Below are 20,402 nucleotides of genomic sequence, written 5' to 3'. Positions count from 1 at the left end.
TGGGTAATATTGAAGCTATTACTTTATCAGAGTCCTATAGCAAATTCTTCTCATTCAAAGGGCATAAGAAACGGTCTCATTTTTAATTACTAATTACTAATGAAAAGAGCAAATATTGTAATATGAAAGGAATGTCTGCCTGTCATGTTTGTGGGAACTGTCCCTTCCTCTAACTCTGTGCTTCAGGTCAACTCATCTGCAAGTCTAGGTCAGGTGAGCCCTAGTGCTTCATTGCTGCTCATTCTTCTCTTTTCAGAAGGCACCACAGTACAAGATGAACCTGAAACTTCAAGGAATTTCTTAGGTCAAACAGTCTAGAAACCAATTTGAAAGGGCTCGAGAATTTTCCACTTACAGTGAGAAAAAGTAGAGCTCTTAAACACTGGCACAGCCTTGTTGCTTCTCTCCCCAGTGCTGGTAATAAAAACACACTGAGCAACTCTGATCTTTTAGGCCTAGATGTTACCTTTAGCCTTGATAAATTTCTTCAGGCTCCATCAGAGTGGAACGAGAGAACACAAGTGCACCAACAGAATGATGCAACCAGGCAGTGGAGGAAGAAATCAAAACAGCCCTACGTGACCTTAGCAGTATCTGTGAACAGAACTTCTATTTCAGGGCCCTGATCACTATTAGTGAATCCCTAAACTAAGCCAGTGACCGGAAAGAAGGAAATGGAGCATAACTGTCTGCCTCCACATGCTACACTGTGCTAGGCACTGTATAGATACCTGCAAATCCTCATGTTCTCTGCCGGCATCATTACCCACACTTTGTGGAGAAGGAAACTGCAGCTCAGTGAGGTTAAATAGTTCAACTGTAGTAGATAGCTGTTTTAGAGCAAGCCTGAAACACTTTGGTTAGAGACTCACATGACCAGGTATTTTTCAACACCATGAATGTACCCCACTCTCCCTTCTGCTCTACTTCCACTTACAAGGCTTCTAGGAAGTCATGACAGTGACTGTCAGAAGACTCCACTGAGCCATAGGTGGCCCATTGGCAGAAAAATAGATTTGGAGAAAAGTAAAAAGCCTTTTCAAACTGTCTCTGAATAGGAGAGAAATGTTTATGACTTCTCAGGAATAAGCCAGTAAAACCTGGAGAAAAACTAAGATTGTGAGATCTCATTTGCTGCTGAGAGAGTACTAATAGCTTTTAGAGTCAGACATTATATGTGGCAGATTTAGCCCTATGCAAAGAGAATTCCCAGTATTTTGAAAGAATGCACCTGCTAATTCCTAGAACCTCAAAGTCATACCTGGAATACCAGCTTACTGAAAACAAAGTTGCAGTGTTAGTAAAGGTCTAAACCAGGAAAAGAATACCAGGGTTAATTCAGGCCATTTGAAGTAAGCAGAACTTCTCTCTTATCCGCAAAATGTGATTTGAGTAATAACCTTTAAAGAGACTTATTTAGGGAAATTCAATTGGTTACCACCAATAAAATGCAGAGGTTTCTGTTTTTTATTTGGTGCATATAACTCCCAAAGACTGTGCAACCTTCAAGATCCATGTATTTTGAGGTATCTGAAAATCAGCTCTTTGCTTCCTTAGAGCTAAGTTTGGTGCATTAGGGAAAGAAACCATATCACACAAGTAGACATATTTGTTGCAGTTCACTTCTTCAGAGTCCCCAAGAAGACTCCACCAACCAGCACCCTCAACTTCTCCTTCCTCCCCACTCTCCTCTCCTATTACTTCGGCAGCTGGTTAATGTTCTCAGAGGCAATGAAGACCACACTGAGGAGGACAGGAGCAGGGGTAGTGGCAGTGGGGGTTCTAGGAGGGAAGTCACCCTGGAAATCCAGGCCAGTCACTTCAGACATGTCCGTCTAGCATATACCAGAATTAACCTCATGCAAATTCAGATGACACAAAGACAGGGATGCCTTTGCATGAATGTGATCCTAGAGTAAAAAAATACAAATATAAAACAAACTCCAAAATTTGCCTCAAAAAATGTAGTTGAGATGACTTGCAGCACCAGTTACATATTTCCTGCTAATTGGTTCTTGAGCTACATTTGTCCTTGCCAAAGGAGAACAGATGGTGTCATCTTCTTAAGATAGACTTAGTAATATGTACCACTCTGAACCAAAGTCATATCAACCCTGTAAGCACCTTTAGATCGTGGTGAGCCAACTCAGGCTTTCTCTTAGCAGCTTGGTTCCAACACAGGCAGGGTGAGGTACGTAAGAGGGGGTTCCTTTGCCTCTGTAAGCCACAGCAACACAACCGCTGCCCTTCTTCAGAACTAGTATAAGATTGTCAATCTTAAGAACAAGATTGTTGAGCTTCTCTGAAGACAAGACCTGCTATCATTAACATGTTGACAAGGCCTCAAGCTATTCCAATATCTAATTACAGGATGAGATGGCAAAACTCCCTGGAGATGAAGTTCTTTACAACATGTGAATTTTTTGTTCAGTTATCCTTTACATGCTACCTTGTCCCAGAAAGGACTTAAAAGGAGAACACATCAGGGCTGGGGACAACAAATTTGCCAGTTACACTCCTGATGTGTAGCTTTCCCTGCCCCAAATCCTGGGCTACCCTGATATCCTGGTGAGTCTGCAGAAGGAACCTCAAACCATACAGATTGCATTCTCAGATGGCCACAGTGGACCAAGTGCCACACCAAATGCAAAGTAAAGAATTCCTGCCCTTTGGCCCCTAACTTCCTAGAAGAGTCAAGATCTCTAAGCAAGTTCAGTTTCTAAGCCTGTCCCACCCTTATACAGTTGTTACGAGGATTATTGTAAATGAGATAACAAAAAAAAAAAAAAAAAAAGCCTGACACATGGTAGGAATTACATATTTGGATGGATGAGGCATCTTTGTGGTTTTTCTCTCCACCCTACCCTTTTTTATTTTCCCCTGAAACTGATGGTGTAACCTAAGACATCCCAAAACCTGTTTGTAATATGACTACGTCATTTTGAATAAAAACAGTTTTTGGTGAGAAGTAGCAAACTAATGTAGGCCCACTGATTTCTCACTGAAATAGCTCCTAGAGTCCACCTCTCACACACAGTTCCTATTTTCTGCATTCCCTATGAAAGAATATAAAAAGGCAAGGCTTATTTAATCTTGAAACACCATTCTTTGAAAGCCGTAACCACAATGCCACACCCTGCTGTGTGTGACTCAATTCTTGGGTCACACCTTTAACCCCCAAGGATCTGACTCACAGTGACCCTATAGGATGAGGTGAACTGCCCCATAAGATTTCCAAGGACGGGCTAAGTGGATTCGCGCTGCCAACCTTTTGGTTAGCAGCCCAGCTCTTAACCACTATGCCACCATGACTCCTTTGGTCACACAGGAAGGTGTTTTCCTATTCAGAGGTTCAGACCTCTTGGGGAGGAGTCGATTCTGTCTCATAGTGACCCAACAGGACAGAGTAGAACTGCCCCATAGAATTTCCAGGGAGCAGCTAGTGGATTCAAACTGCTGACCTTTTGGTTAGCAGCCACAGCACTTAAACACTGTGCCACAAGGCACAGATTAAGCACAGAGAAAAAAAGAACAAAGGGGGAAAGATAGATGCCACTTGAAGATCACCAAGGACCTGAGGAATGCTGGGGTTACAAAAGCTGAGACAAGTGTCTTCCCCCGCAGCCCACAGAGAGAAAGCCTTCCCCTAGAGTTGGTGCCCTGAATTTGGACTTCTAATCTCCTGAACTATGAAAAAATAAATTTCTGTTCTTGAAAACCGCCCACTTGTGGTATCTCTTGTTACAGCAGCACTAGCTAAGAGACTATACTGTTGAAAATACATGGGAACAAGTTAATGGATAAATTCTGGGCAATTATTAATGGCTGATAACATTGCTTCTGACGGAAGTGTATACCATCATCTATGAAGCAGTCTTGTCAAAATAAATAAATAAATATTAAACCTGAATCTGTCCAAGGCTCTAGGTCTAATTAGCAGTTTGCAGGAAATGCAGAGGACAAAGGAACATGTCTTACCACACCATCGGGATGCCATCTGCAAAATTCAAACTGAGTGAAATTCTGCAAATGACCTAGCTGCTTCTACAAATAAACTGCGAGGAAGAAGAAAAAAAGAGAGAGAGGGACCTGTCAATTAAAGGACTGAAGAGATATCAATCAGTATGGACCTTATTTGGATCTCAATTCAAACTAAAAAAAAAAAACTGTAAGTCAGCCAGGCACTGTGAACATTGATGAGATATTCAATATTATTTTAAGGGAGATAATGGTATTGTGGTTATGTTTTAAAGAATTCTTATCTTTTGAAGATATATACTGAAATATTTGCATATGAAATGTGATGTCTGTGATTTGCTTCAAATGGTCTGGAGCTGGAGTGAAGGGCACAATTAAAAAGATGGCCATTTATTGATGACTGATGTTGAGTGATGGATATAGCCAGTTCATTATGTTGTTTAATTCTCTCTACTTTTGTCATGTTTTAACACTTCCATAGTAAAAAGTTGAGAAGATAACCTGGTATACAGGTTTTAGAGCTGAGAAGAGATAAAGTGTTGAGATAAAGCTTTAGGACACATCAGTATACAGGTGACAGTAAAGCCATGAAAATGGACAGACTGTCAAACAAGACAGTGTAAAGCAAGATGATCAAGGACAGAATCCTGGAAACACCACCAATTAAGGAGTAGGTAGAAGAAGAGGCTCTATCTAGCAAAGGAAGCTGAGAGTTAAGACAAAAAGAGAGTAGTGTTAGTTTCTATTGAAACTGGCACCAAGGAAGGAGTGGTTTATAGTGTCAAATAAGATGAATGTTGCAGTGTCCACTGTATTAGCGACTAGGAGGTTGGAGACCTCAGCAAAACCAGTTTCACTGCAATGATGACCCAGGAAGCCAGATTATAGGGAGATGAAGTGTAAAAGGACAGAGAGGAAACCAGGAAGCTGGCTCTGAAGGGAAACAAAATAACTGGAAAACAGCTAGAGGGCTACATAGGGCAAAGGAAGATGGCAGATGGGTAAGATTTGGCTGAATATTTCATTGTATGACTATACCACATTTTGTTTGTACATTCATGAGTTGATGGACATTTGGTTTGTTGCCACTTTTTGACTATTAATAATGCTGCTATGAACATTCATATACAAGTTTTTATGTGAATATTTTTCAGTTCTATTAGGTATATAACTAGGAGTGGAATTGCTGGATCATATGACAACTCTGTTTTAACTTTTTGAGGAAATGCCAAACCGTTTTCCAAAATGGCTGCATTATTTTACATTCCTTTCAGCAGTGTATAAGAGTTCCAATTTCTCTACATCGTAGACAACACTTGGAACTGTCTGTCCTTTTAATTATATCCATCCTAGTGAATGTGACGTGGTATCTCTAGTGTAGTTTTTGTTTGCGTTTCCGTAATGACTAAATGATGAGCATCTTTTCATGTGCTTATTGGCCATTTGGAGCCCTGGTGGCTCAGTGGTTAAGAGCTTGGCTGCTAGCTGAAAGGTCACTGGTTGGAACCCACCAGCTGCTCTGCAGGAGAAAGATGTGGCAGTCTGCTTCCATAAAGATTACGGCCTTGGAAACCCTATGGGGCAGTTCTACTCTGTCATACAGAGTCGCTAAGAGTCGGAACTGACTAGACGGCAATGGGTTTATTGGCCATTTGGATATGTTCTTTGGAGAAATATCTGTTAAGATCCATCACCCATTTTTTAATTGGGTTATTTATCTTTTTATTGTTCAGTTTTAATAGTTCTTTATATATTCTTGATGCTAGACCTTTATCAGATATGTGACCTGCAAATATTTTCTCCCAGTCTATGGGTTGTCTTCCACTTTCTTGATAGTGCCCTCTGAAGCACAAGTTTTTAATTTTGATAAAGTCCAATTTCCTTTTTTTTTTTTGGTGTCAGTTGTGCTTTTGATGTCATATCTAAGAAACCATTGCCTAATCCAGTGTGATGAAGATTTACTCTTATGTTTTTCTCTAAGAAGAGTTTGATAGTTTTAGCATGACATTTAGATCTTTGGTCCATTTTAGGTTAATTTTTGCACATGTTGTAAGGTAGGGGTGCAAATTCATTCTTTTCTATGTGGATATACAGTTGTCTCATCATCATTTGTTGAAAAGATTCTTCCTTCCCCACTGAAGTGTCTTAGCCCCTTTGTGAAAAATTACTGTAAATAAGAGGGCTTATTTCTAGGCTTTCAATTCTGTTCCACCTACATGTCCATCCTTATGCCAGTACCACATTGTCTTAATTACTGTAGATTTGTAGTAAGTTTTGAAATGGTTAGTGTGGGCTCTCCAGTTTTGTTCTTTTTTCGAGATTGTTTTGGCTATTCTGGGTTCTTTACATTTCCATATGAATTTTAGGTCAGCATGTCAACTTCCGCAAAGAAGCCAGCTGAGAATTTGTCAGGGACTGTACTATATCGGTTCATCAATTTGAGGAGTATTGCCACCTTAACAATATTAAGTCTCTGATCCATGAGCATGGAATGTCTTCCAATTTATTTAGGTCTTTTTCATTTCTTTCAACAATGTTTTGTAGTTTTCAGTGTACAAGCCTTACACTTCTATTAAATTTATTCCTATATATTTTATTCTTTTTGATGCTATTGTAAGTGGAATTGTTTTTATTAATGTCATTTTTGCATTATTCATTGCAAGTGGATAGAAATACAGTTGATTTTTTTTTACTGATCTTGTATCCTACAGCCTTGCTCAACTTGTTCATTAACTCTAATAGTTCTCTTGTGTATTCCTTAAGATTTTCTATATACATGATCATGTCATCTGCAGATAGATGGTTTTACTTCTTCTTTTCCAATGTGGATGCCTTTTATTTCTTTTTTCTGGCCTAAGTGCCCTGGTTAGAACCTTCAATGCAACATTGAATAAAAGTTGCAAGAGCAGACATTCTTGTCTTGTTCCTCATCTCGGAAGGATAGCTTTCTCCATTGAGTATGATGTTAGCCATAGAGTCAAGTTAAAAACGCCATTAAGCTCACTTTTCTTAATAAGATTCAACTGTTTTTCTCGAATAAACGTTCCTCAGATTGCTGCAAGCCTTTAGTTATTTTCCAGAGTTCTGAAAAAGTTGATTTTGACCATTTTTGCCAGTGTTCTCATTGCTTTTATGGCAGAGAGAATTTTTGGAGGTCCTTACTCCACCATTTTCACTCATATCACTATTGTGTTTTAAAACAAACTCAGATTTTCCCTTTTCTTAAAAAAATTGAGATAAGGGCATAGAAGGCCCTCCCCTTCCCATATGGCAACCAGTGGTTGGAGCTCAGTAATGGCTTTTTGTGCCCTGAACATTCAGACACCTTCCTGCCTCAGGGTCTTTGCACTTGCTGTTCCCCCTGCCTGAAATGCTCTTCTCACGGATATGCACATGGTTTCTTTCCTCACCTCCCAAAGGTCTGCTCACATGACACCTTCTCAGTGAGGCCTCCCTCTTTACATTTGCAGTGCCTACACCCCTTCTCCAACACTTACTATTCCTCATCCCTTACTTTCATTGGAGCCCTGGTGGCACAGTGGTTAAGAGCTCGGCTGCTAACCAAAAGGTCAGGAGTTCAAATCCACCACCAGTCCTTGGAAACTCTATGGGACAGTTCTACTCTGTCCTGTAGGGTTGCTATGAGTTGGAATTGACTTGATGGCAACAGGTTTTTTTTTGTTTGTTTTTTGTTTTCTTTTACTTTCATTTATTCCATACCACTCATTACTATATCTGACATACTGTATGTTGTACTTTAGGTCCATTTCTTACCACCCCTCATTAGAATGAGAATCCCGTAACAAGGATTTCCGTTTTGTTTTACTGTAGTCTCAGCACCTAAAACTTAGAAATGCTCGATTTTTTTGAATATATAAATAGTGAGTGGACGAACTTGTTATAGTTTCTAGTGAATAAAAGCTGCTCCTACAAAAAATAAAACTGCGGAAGATTCTTTTAAACAGCTTTGAGGCATACTGTCTATTAATTCAATTAGTTTTAAGTTCAACAAGTTTTGGCAAGCCTGTAGTCTTGTAATCACCACCTTGCCGCTGCAGATACAGAAAATTGAAAATGATTTTTAAGTTACTTTAGTGCATGACAATAAGTTTGTTTACCACAGTCAGGTATGCCTAGAACTTGAAGATATCGTCATGCTAATTTAAATTTTAGTGGCTGCTAATTTTAGAAGTCACTTTAAGGAACATGATGGTTCAAAGTCAAAGCATTAAGAGTAGGGAGTTGCTGAAATCCAAAGGTTCTAAATACAGTCCTAGATTAATTAAAGGTCAGAGAAACTACAACCTAATGAGTTACACTAACTTACAAGAAGACAGTGTCAACTACTAGAGAAAAAAAAGCAAACAAAAGAATAAAAATTTACCATCAAGATTCTGGGAAGGGACGGCTTTGAGTATTCCACTCCACTTGGCAGTTTGTTTCTCACTGGAATCTGTTAACTGGTTTATCAGTCAGGGTCTTTAAGCTACAAGCAATAGAAACCTGGCTAATTTCAGCCAAAAAAAAAAAAAAATCAATTCTTAAATTAGGGTAACTCCCAGAATCTTTCCCGTTGCTATCAAGTTGATTCTGACCCATAGCGACCCTATAGGACAGAGTAGAACTGCCCCGTAAGGTTTTCAAGGCTGTAATCTTATGAAAACAGATCGTCACATCTTTCTCCCGCAGAGTGGCTGGTGGGTTCAAACTGCTGACCTTTTGGTTAGCAGCCAAGTGCTTAACCACTGTGCCACCGGGCTCCTTCCAGAATCTTTAAGAGGGCCAAAATCTGGTTTAAAGGCTACACTGACAAGAATAAAGACCAAAAAAATCACATTGCAGAACAGTCCAGTGAAGATACTATTGCTGCTACCGCATCCACTACTAAGGAAAGACACTGCAACTTGTATGACTGACCCCACTGACTGGACAGAGGATACTGTTAGAACTGCTGCCACCACTGCCAATCATAGAATTGATTTCTCGCTGCCCCTTCTTTCTGAATTTCAAGTCAAAGTTTGGGATGGCTATTATCAGAAAAATGGAAAATAGTAAGTGTTGATTAGGATGTGGAGAAACTAGAACCCTCATCCATTGCTGGAGGGAAAGTAAAATGGTGCAGCCTTTGTGGGAAACAGTTTGATGATTCCCCAAAAGTTAAAAAGAATTACCATATGACCCAGCATTTCCATTCCTGGATCTATACACAAAAGATTTGAAAGCAGGGACTCAAAGAGATACTTGTACATGAGTATTCATTGCAGCATTATTTACAACAGCCAGATGATCAGAACAACTCGTGTTCATCAACAGATGAATGGATAAACAAAATGTGGTATACACATACAAGGGAATATTATTCAGCCATAAGGAGAAATGAAGTTCTGTTACATGCAACAACACAGATAAACCTTGAAAACATCATGCTAAGTGAAATAGACACTAAAGGACAAATATTGTATGATCCCACTTATATGAAATATCTAGAATAGGCAACTGCATAAAGACAAGTTTATTAGTGGTTACCAGGGGCTGGGGAAGAGACGGATTAGGGAGTTATTTTTTAAGGTTACTGAGTTTCTGTTTAGTGTGATGAAAAGTTTTAGAAATAGAGGTGATAATCTGCACAGCGTGGTGAATGTAATTAATGTCACTGAATTGTACACTTAAAACTGGTTAAAATGACAAAGTTTTTATTATATATTTCTTACCACATCAAAATTAAAAAAAAAAAAAATTTTAAGATAGGTGCTTCAGTTTGTGGAACCTAGGTCAAGTGCCCACAAAGCTAGCTGTAAAGACAGTGAGATGGAATGTGGGTGGAGATAAAGCTAAAGAGGTAGGCAAGAGTCAAATTATGGATGGCCTATTCTGTTAGTTGCTAAGTGTGAACACACACCACTAGTGGTTGAAGGGCAAACACCAGTGAGGAGTGTAATAAAAATCATTAAAATAAAAAAGTATTAGAAAAAATATATCTAGCATAAGCCCGGGATTTCATGGTTTATTGTAGGGGCAGACTACATTTTAAAAGTATACAGCTTTAAAACCAATTTAAAGAAAAATACCAAAATAAATAATACAAGTGGAACATGAATGTGATAAATTTGCAAAGATAATATATGAATGACTAATGGTTGAGAAGCATGGACCCACTTAAAAGAAAGCCATGGAAAGCCTTTAAGCAAAGGGGAAATGTGATCAAATAGGCATTTTAGAAAGATCACTATGATGGCAGTGAAGAAGGCATGGTGAATTGAGGAAGGCAAAAACAGGGCAAGAGGTATCATTTGAAAGTTACAGTCAGGTGTGAGAAAACCAAAAAACCCGTTGCTGTTGAGTCAGTTCCTACACGCAGCAACCCTATAGGACAGGGTAGAACTGCCGAATAGGGTTTCCAAGGCTGTAATCTTTACGGAAGCAGACTGCCACATCTTTTTCCCGTGGAGCAGCTGGTGGGTTCAGAGTGCCAACCTTTTGGTTAGCAGCAGAGCACTTAACCACTGTGCCACTGTTAGGGAACCCTAGAGGCTGAAGACACCTAATTAATTAGTACTCCATTGGTTATCAGACCACATGTAGTCACCTCCCCCACCACATCACTCACTTGCTCTAAGTTGTTTTGCAGACCTCCTGGAGAGCCCCTGACTTCCCGGATCTAACAGGCTCAGAATGGTCAGACATGCACAGAACAGACAAAGATGACCAACAGATGACCCCGAGCTGCCACGCATGCTCAATAACACAAGAGAACTCATGTCAAGGAACAAAAAGACTCATGTCATGTCAAGGAACTAAAATCACCGGATATATGTCATCGGCAGTAGCCAAGCCTATTTCAAAAGCGAAGAGTCTGAAGGAAGCTGGTGATAGGGAACCCAAGGTTGAGTAAGGATAGTGTTGATGTGTTGTGAGGTTGTTAACCATTGTCATAGGGCAACATGTGTACTAACTGTTGAATGAGAAACTATTTTGTTCTGTAAGCCTTCATCTAAAGTGAGAATAGCAGCACAACTGGAAGAGCGTAGTCAATGTCACTGAACTGTGCATGTAGAAATTTTTGAAATGGTGTATCTTTGGCTATGTATATTTTCACCAAAAAAAAAAAAGGTCAAGAAGGGAGAGGGTTGACATGTTGTGGGGTTGTTAACCAATGTCATAAAACAATATGTGTACTACTGTTTCATGAGAAACCATTTGGTCTGTAAGCCTTCACCTGAAGTATAATAAAAAAAAATAAAACTAAAAAAAAAATAGCGTAGAGTTTGTCGGCCACTTCCAGACCAAGTCTTAGTCCCGCCTCGTAATAAATAATCAATAGAAACTATGAATAGTTAAAACTTTCTGATCCTGCCCACCGCCTCCCTCCACCCCTATATGAATATGTATAAATATATACATATATATGAATATATATAAGTATAAAATGTGATTGCTCGCTCAAATCGAGGAACTCAATCTGATTTCCCGCTTGCTAGCCTGCGAAATAAACTCTTTCTTCGTCCCAAAACCAGTGTCTGAGAGACTGGCTTCTTGCACGCTGGGCACGGACTCATTGGTCTGGTTTCACCACCAGGCTCCTTCAGGTGTTGAGAAGAGGGCCAGAGCTAGAGAAGTACCATTATGGAGAAGGATTCTAGTCTTTTAGGAGGTAAAATCAACAAGCCTTGGTCAACAGATACAAAGAGTAAGAGGGAAGAAGAAGGGAATTGTGGATGATAATGTAAAACAGACAATGAGAAGATAAGTAGGATGTGTGGGACAAAAAACTGGGTTTGGCCTTTGTCTCAGGTTTCAGGAATTAACCCTTGGAATTTGCCAGCAATCAAGGTGTCTTTGTTTTTCTAAAATAGCCAGGCAACACTTAAACATGTGCAAATGAGTATGGACTACACAGGCCCCACCCAGGCAACAAAACTCAGGAAGAGAGGGGGGAATGATACAGTCAATCATACATATTAACTGATTAATGCATATGCATTAAGGCTTCGATGACTATTGTAAGGGACCCTGGACCTTGGAGCTTCTTTTGGGGCTTCCTGAATTGACAAGAACATCCACCCATGGGAGAGTGTGGCACATCCCTGGGGACAGTGGAAGTCTCATGCTGGGAACTCTCCCAGGCCTTGCCTGATGGTCTCTCTGCTTGTATCTTTTCTGGTTATAATAAATGGGTAAGTATAGGTAATTGTCTCCATGAATCTTGTGAGCTGTTCTAGAGAACTAATGAACCCACAAGGGGCAACTTATCTCAGGGTGGTGAATATAGAGAAAGGCCGAACAGGCGGTTGATGATGGATAGAATCCTTCTAGCTTGTGTCCTAGCCCCGGGGGGCCGAGGGGAGGGGATCCAGCTGGTCTCAAATACAGGAAGTTGTACAGCTTCCTGAGCCTATGGCTAGTACCCAATAACCTGGCCTCAGGTGACCAGGGATATTTTGACCTGGCTCAGGGTGGCTAGGGATGAAGTGTGACCTAACTCTGGGTAGTTAGGGTCACAGAGAGGAAGCTGGTGATGAGGAATGGAGCAGTGAGGAGGTGAAGTCTGAATCCACTTCCAGGTGGGAACTGGATTCATACTGATCCTGACAAAACCATTTTGATTCCCCTGGAATCCAGATTTCTGGGTTCATGGAATTGAGGTGACCCACCCAGGCCCTTTCCCTTAGGTTACCTTTTGAACCTTCAGCCTTTAAGGAACTGTTTTCCTGGAGTCACCTTCAAGTGAAACAATAGCACTGTAAGCAGCTTAGCAGAAAGCGTTTTGCCTTAAGCATTGGGTTCTTCTGGAAAATTATGTGTGACCAGAAACAGGAACTCCAATGTCTGACTACAGGATGTGTTTTAGGGTGTATGGTGACTGTTTCTGTAAAAAGACTGACCCTGAAACCCTGCACTGTGCTTTGATGTTATCTCCTGTTATGTTCTGGCTGAATCTTATCTACTCACAATAAATATATTGTTGTACTAATTTTTGGTGTTTCTCTAAGCATTTAGGTTTTTGACAGTCCTTACCACAGTTAGCAATAAAGATAGGGTTTGCCCGCCTTGCCCCTAAAATAGTGCACTTGGTGCACAGAGAAGCAGATTTGAGGGAGATGTTGATGATTTTTATTTTGAACATGTTGAGTTTGAGACATTTCTGAGAGTGAGATGAGGCTTCCAATAACAAAGTTGGAGCAACAGGCATGGTGCTCTAGGGGAAGATCAGGGTTGGAGCAGAGGTGAAGAGTAAGGTGAGAGTGGAAGAGATTGAGTACTTGGGGCATCCACAGTGAGAAAATTCCAGAGATAGAACAAGGGACATCAAGATTTGAGGGTCAGAAGAGTAGGAGGATCCCACAAGGAAGGATGGGAAGAACCACTCAATAGAGAGAGAAAATCTAGGAGAGAGTAGTGTCTTGGCTAACAGAGGAGAATATTTCAATAATAGAGTGGTCAATGGTCTGACAGAGAGGTCCAGCGAAATAAAGGCTGGCAAAGCAGTGAGTTTGCTCAAGGCAATTTCAGTGGAATGGTAGGGTGAAAGCCAGGCTAAACTATCATACAACTAAACTCATGATTGTTAACATTCCCAACCAGCCACTGAGAGCAAATAAAGACCCCTGAATTCACATATTGATCTGTTCCAAGTGAACAACTCTCACATCTCAGATCTTATGTTTAAATAACTACACCTCAGGTTATCTATCAGCAGTTCTTCCGTAAGCAGACCAGATTCTTAGGTCACAATCAGTCTCAATCAAAGAGATTACTGTTCTACTATCTGACAGAACACCAAATGGACCAGGATGAATTACTGTCCCGAGCTTAGTTGAAAGGAACCTTGGTGGCGCAATGGTTAAGCACTCAGCTGCTAACCGAAAGGTCGGCAGTTCAAACCCACCAGCTGCATCATGGGAGAAAGATGTGGCAATTTGCTCCTGTAAAAATTATACAGCCTAGAAACTCTATGGGGCAGTTCTATTCTGTCCTATAGAGTTGCTATGAGTCAGAATCAACTCAATGGCACACAACAACAGCCTAGCTGAGGAGACACAGGATAGCTCCCAACTGGCTTCCTGAACTCCAGGACACTTGACCTGGCCACAGTGACGAATTCATTTAGACAGTTGTCCCGGTGGCTGTCATCTCTTTTCGGTACCACAGCTGGGTCAAGTTACTATAATTAGAAAGAGAATGCAAAGTGTTAATCTCAGCTTAGAGCTATGTTTACCCAATCAGCTATCTTTACTCATTCTATTTCTGAAGAGAAGAGGGCAAACAAATTACCATGAACAGATGTATTGCTCCTGAGCCGTGCCAGGACAATGCCTCTTCATTTCTCTGAGGCCCTCTTCATACCCTAAAATAAGTGGTTACATGACAGCAGATCAACTAAGTGTCCTTACTAAGCCCAGGGAAAGGAACAAACAAGCCTAGACACTAAGTCAAATACATTCATTCAAAAACAAAGGAAGTTTAACTAATGCCATGGCAACACTGGCAGCCTGTGACATCAGGGCAGAAGGTGAGGAACAAAGGGATTTGTGAAAGCTACCTTTCCATGGGTCTTCTCTCCCTTAAATTTTGACCCATGCTGCTTATTTGAAAATGCTCAAAGGACTTAAGTTATGTTGGTACTGCTTAGGAGTACAGCAACTGAAACTTCTCTTAGTACTTTTCTCCAACATATCCCCAGAGATGAGCCAAACGCACGTACTGGAAATCTGCTGAGTGCCACAGTGTTATTATTATGCAATGAGATTCTATTTCAGACTGCTGGTGATACCAGGCCACCAATCACTACAGAGTAAGGATATAAATTGGAAAATTAAAAATATTTTTTAAAAAATGAAAGAGAAGTCCAAATAAACTTAGACTTCATCACGTTACGTTGGAAGCAGGGCTTCTAACAGCTTTGTTCCAATTAGAGCCCCTGCTGAGAGTTTGCATTTCCACCCTAGATATCCTGAATCAGAAACTACATTTTAACAAGATTCTCAAGTGATTCTTATGAATGATAAATTTTGAGAACCACTGCTCTACTAGTGGTTCTCAGACTTGGTCCCTAACCAGCAGTGTCAGCATTGCCTGGGAACTTGTTAGAAATGCAAATTCTCAGCAGGGGTTCTAACCAGAAGGAACAGATTCCAACCCCTGGTTGGAAGTTTAAGAAGGAAGTAGTAGAGGGAATAGTATTTAAAGGAGAATGGCTTCCCCCCAGGTTGGAGTGGAAAAATACCATGAGCTGTGACAGGAAAGGAGGTGCTGAAAGCATGAGCAAGAGAAGCTGCTACAAACATGCCCCTCCCCTTTCATGCAGCAGCCTCTGCTAAAAGACTTCTTGTCAGTCTTGTCAGAAGTCTTTTCAGGCAGAATCTAGAGACAGTATAGCAATTCAAGCAATGCCTGACTCAGTTCATCAGAGGAGCTGCGGAGGCTTATCCAACATTAAAAAGAGTGAGAACCAGAGATTGTTGTCTTCGGCGTAAAATGATTCTTTTAAAATGGCAGAATGTGTAGAAGTTGATTTAAAGGGACAGTATCACGTCCGGCTACTGGCTGCTCTGACTAGGAACACAATAGTAGGTCCCAGTTAGAGTGGAAGAAAAATGTAGAACAGTATTCAAATTCATAAAAAAAAACGAGTCTGGTCTGATAGAGACTGGAGGAACCCCCGAGACTTTAGCCCTAAGACAGCCTTCTAACTTGGAACGGAAGCCACCCTCGGAGATCACCTTTAATCCAATAACAGGCCTATAAAATAACCCATAACACCCGTGAGGAATGTGCTCCTTAGAACAACCAGCTATACTAGACCAAATAGGCAACATTTGCCCAAAAGCAAACATGAGAAGACAGGAAGGGGCAGGGAAACCTGACAAAAGGAAATGGGAAACCCAAGTGGAAATGAGAGCGTGCTGACACATTGCAGGGATTGCAACCGTTGTCACGGAACAATTTGTGTATGAATTATTGAATGGGAAACTAATTTCCTGTGTAACCTTTCACCTAAAACACAATAAAATGTTCAAAAAAAAAAAGACTGCATGATAAAATTCTCTGCAGATTCCAGAATGACAAATAAATAAATAAATAAATAAATAAAGGGACAGTATCCTCATTTATAAGGAGGCGGAAAAAAATCTCCCATTAGTAACTTGTGACAAATTAAAAGAAGACTAACTCTTAGCAATTTACCTTTCATCTTTGGTGGTGAACTTGGAGAGTTACTAAAATGATTAAGACAGAGATCATACTGAAGAAGGAACTGTAATTATTTAACATAGAGAAAAGAGACTTTTGAGTATTCAGCTCAAGACACTATCTATATATAGGTTGTGGCATTTGAAGGACACTTCAACTCAAGATGATTTCAGTGACCTCATTGTTCCTCTGTGTTTGGGAAAAAGATGATCTACCCTTGAAAAAGACTCATGATCAGCAGAAGAGGTTTCAGAGAAAGAGTGGGAAGAGGATTTGTAGTTTAACTAGACTCTCTGTTACTATCTCCAGGATCTACAGATCCCTGCTGCCACACCTTTTGCACTATATCTCCAGAAAAGATACATAAAAGGTCCTAATATAAATGGAGAAAATGACCTTAACAGCAGCTAGAAGCACTTGGGTTAGACAGAAGGAAAAACTTCCCTACCATAAAGGTAGCAGAATTTTTTTTTATCTGATAAAGGTTTAATATCCAGAATATATAAAGAACTCCTACAACTCAACAACAAAAAGACAACCAAGTTAAAAAATGGGCAAAGAACTTCAGTAGACATTTCTCCAAAGAAGATACACAGGCGGCCAACAAGCACATGAAAAGACGCTCAACGTAATCTGTCACTAGGGAAACTCAAATAAAAATCACAACCACTTTATACCCACTAGGATGGCTATTATCAGAAACCGGAACCCTCACACACTGTGGGTATGAATGCAAAATGGCGCAGCTGCTGTGGAAAACAGCCAGGTGGTTCCTCAAAAAGGTAAACATAGAATTGCCATGTTGTTGTTGTGTGCTGTCGAGTTGATTTTGACTCATAGTGACTCTATAGGATAGAATAGAACTGCCCCATAGGGTTTCCAAGGAGCAGCTGGTGGATTCAAATTGCCAACTTTTGGTCAGCAGCCTGAGCTCTTTTTTTTTTTCCCATACAAAAATGTATACATACATTGTTATGTGACCCTAATTGCTCTCCCTACACTGTGACAGCACACTCCTCATTTCCACCCCTGATTCCCCATGTCCAGTCAACCAGCTCCTAACCATCTCTGGCTTCCCATCTCACCTCCGGACAGAAGCTGCCCGTTTAGTCTGTTGTATCTACTTGAGCTAAGAGGCACACTCCTCACAGCGTATCACTTTATGTCCCACAGTCCAGTCCAATCCCTCTCTGAAGAGTGGGCCTTGGAAATGTTTTGAGTTCTGGGCTGATAGAGAATCTAGGGGCCATGCTTTCCGGGGCTCCTCCAGTCTCAGTGAGACCATTAAGTCTGGTCTTCTTACTAGAATTTGAGTTCTGCACCCCACCTTTCTCCTGCTCCATCTGGGACTCTATGAAGGTAGCAGAATTTTGTGCCCTGTAACTAAAAGAAGGATTCTCCCTACTATATAAATGACATTTATCTTTAGGTCAGATTTACTTCTGGTTCTAAAAGTTTAGAATATTATCCTAATAACAAGAATGCAACTTTACTTCTGATCACCTGGTATGCTTGTGAAAATGCACATGTCTGGGTCCCACCTCAGACCCAATGACCTGGACTCTTCCGTGGAGGAGCCTAGGAATCTGTATTTTTAACACATAGTCCAGGTGTTACGTATTGAATTATGTTCCCCAGAAATATGTGTTGTAAATCCTAACCTTTATACCTGTGGTCATAATCCCATTTGGGAATGGGTTGTCTTTGTTATGTAATGAGACAGGATTGAGTCACTCTCTTTTGAGATATAAAAGAGATGAAACGAGCAAGGTAAGAAGCAGGGAGGGGGGAAGAAAGATGCCAAACCACATGAAGACTGCCCAGGAGCAGAAGCTCAAAGAGACAAGGACCTTCCTGCAGAACCCACAGAGAAAGCGTTCTCCTAGAGCCGGCACCCTGAATTCGGACTTCTAGCCTCCTAAACTATAAGAAAATAAATTTCTGTTTGTTAAAGCCACCCACTTGTAGTATTTCTTTTATAGCAGCACTAGATCACTTAAGACACCAGGTGATTTTCATAATCAGGGAAGTCTGTAAAACACTACTTACAGTAACCTTAGTGAGAAAATGAATCACTTGAAGAGAGGAAACTGGTGAGACTGATGAATCATAAGCACCTCATGACTGAGTTAGGAAAGCTAAAGCTTTAGGGTGGGGGAAAGGTTGACCGTGCGATTAAAGCTGGAGCTAGCCTTCTCAGCACCACTTTGCAGTCACTAGCAGCTTGTTCCAAGCCCTGACTCCCTCTACCTCCATGCGTTTTACACACTTACTCTATCACAAGACTTTCCCTGATGACTCCCTGAGAGATCTTAAGCTACAGATGGAATCTAAGGGAGGATGGGAGACGTGACAGACTGTTCCCAAGGACACAGTTAACACTGTGGTCCCTAGATATAAAAGATAAGCCTCTGAACTGGTCTGTTAACAGCCCTGCAGAGACATCTAATATCCAGCCACTTACCCAGATTGGAAAGCCTTTTCATCAAGCCAGCTTCTCTTATAGCAGCTGGACCATATTCCACTCCTTTTCTTTTCTGTCACACAAATTACACAATTAGATGTGAGGAAAGATGAGTGGGGGGGAGAAAAACACTTTAGTTCACAGAAAATCAGAAATCTGAATTTTTAGTTCTCAATAGATTGCTCTGTAAAACTGTGACAGCATCAGCCTTCCATCTATTACTTCCATCTCTAAGGTCTGGTCGCTTCATCAGACACTTGCAGGGTAAGAAGTGACACCGAGGAGAAGAAAAGAAGTCCATCACTGGAACCAAATCAACCTTCCAAGCCCCTCCTTGTGGGAAGGATGAGCGGAGGTCAAGACAGGCGGAGGGGCTGAACCCAGGTCAGGGTCAGTGGGTGAGTGTGTGGCCCTCGAGCCAGAGTTCAGGCTTTTCGACCAGCGATCCCTCCCTGAAGGCAGGTTTCTTTCATTGATGAGGACAAAACAGCCCCTCCCGTCCTCCAGCTCTGGAGAGGCTAGCGCCAATTTCCCACCCAGTTAATGCTCTTTCTGAGAAAAAGAGGCCTGAAGCCTTAAATCCTCAGCCCCTCTTTTTAACCTTTTCCCCCTCGATTTTCCACCGGATATTCTGGCTGGTTTTTCCTCCTCCAACCCCTCTACGGAATCCTCTTCCTCCTCTCCATCACACCAAGCTGGACCCACTGCTTTCTCGCCCTTTCTTGGGAGGCCACAGAAACCCGCCAGCTCTCTGCCCACTGCTCGCATCCCATACAAGGTGCCCTCCACCCCCTCTCTCCCTCCCCCTCTTCTTTCGGGATAACCTCACGTGCTCTCCGGATGCCCAATCGCGGGAAGCCATCGGCTTTCCCCTCTCTCCTACTCCCCATCCCTCCACGCCTCCAGTCCGTCCCCACCCCCCGCTTTCTGCAGGATCTAAGGGGCCGGGATCCTGCCCCACGATGCCGGGTCCCAGTTCTCACCTGTCCCCGTGAAAACGGGGCTCCTATCAAAGCCACGGAGTGGACGGATTTCTTCAAGACGAAATGCACTTGCGTCTGGAGGAAACGCGAGAAGCTACTGCTCAGAGACATATCGGCAGCGCTGGAAGTCGCCGAGGCAGCAGCTGCTCAGTGAGCCCGCGATCGCGCTTAGCTCCTCGCGCGCTAGCCGCCCCGCCCCGTGACGTTGCCGCCCCAGTGACCACGCGGCCGGCGCCCCCACCCGGCCCCCGGCACACCTTCCCCGCTGGCCCACTCCCTGCTCTGCAGGACCGGACACGCCTTCGCTGACGTCACGCAGCCCTGGCTGGGCCTCCTCGGCTCTCCCGTCAGCGACACGCCTCTACGCTGAGGCCACAGGGCCGATGTCAAAGTATGGCTAATGAGAGTCGGTAACGGAGCGGCGTGTCGCTTCGGTGCCAGCCGCCGGCCGGCACAGGGGAAGAGGTTTGCGAACTTGGCATAACACGCGAACAGGTACATCGGCTCCCTGATCGTGACACTGCATACAAATGCACTCCTGACAGAGGTTAACACTTTACCAAAGGGCTCGCTGGGCTGGTCTTGGGCTGGCCGAATCCCAAGCGAGTGTCCTGTCACGACCTAGCCGGCATCCATCCGCTCCGTTCCATCTCAAAGCTCAAGATCCAGAAAACACTCTTACCCTACCTTTGAGCGTCGAAGGCTAGAGGATCAAATACAGATCAGATCTCTCTGGGCTGGACATGTTAATTAGGATCCACCAATTTTCGGTATTTTGGGTAGGGAGA

The 20,402-nt window shown here is 42.0% G+C and overlaps 1 protein-coding gene across 1 annotated transcript in view; it reads right to left on the bottom strand.

Moving 5' to 3' along the window:
* ARG2 (arginase 2) overlaps positions 1 to 19,757 on the bottom strand; it is a 30,835-nt gene extending 11,078 nt beyond the window's left edge. The window contains exons 1-2 of the mRNA XM_004370967.2: positions 19,615 to 19,757; positions 18,632 to 18,704 (exon numbers count right to left, since the gene is read on the bottom strand). Of these exons, the coding sequence (XP_004371024.1) occupies positions 18,632 to 18,704; positions 19,615 to 19,725 (184 nt within the window). The 5' untranslated portion in view covers positions 19,726 to 19,757. The remainder of the gene's footprint in view (positions 1 to 18,631; positions 18,705 to 19,614) is intronic.
* Between the last annotated feature and the right edge of the window lie 645 nt (positions 19,758 to 20,402).

Source organism: Trichechus manatus, unplaced genomic scaffold, assembly GCF_000243295.1.
Source record: "Trichechus manatus latirostris isolate Lorelei unplaced genomic scaffold, TriManLat1.0 scaffold00010, whole genome shotgun sequence".
Lineage (NCBI taxonomy): Eukaryota > Metazoa > Chordata > Mammalia > Sirenia > Trichechidae > Trichechus > Trichechus manatus.
This window is presented reverse-complemented; position numbering and strand designations above follow the sequence as displayed.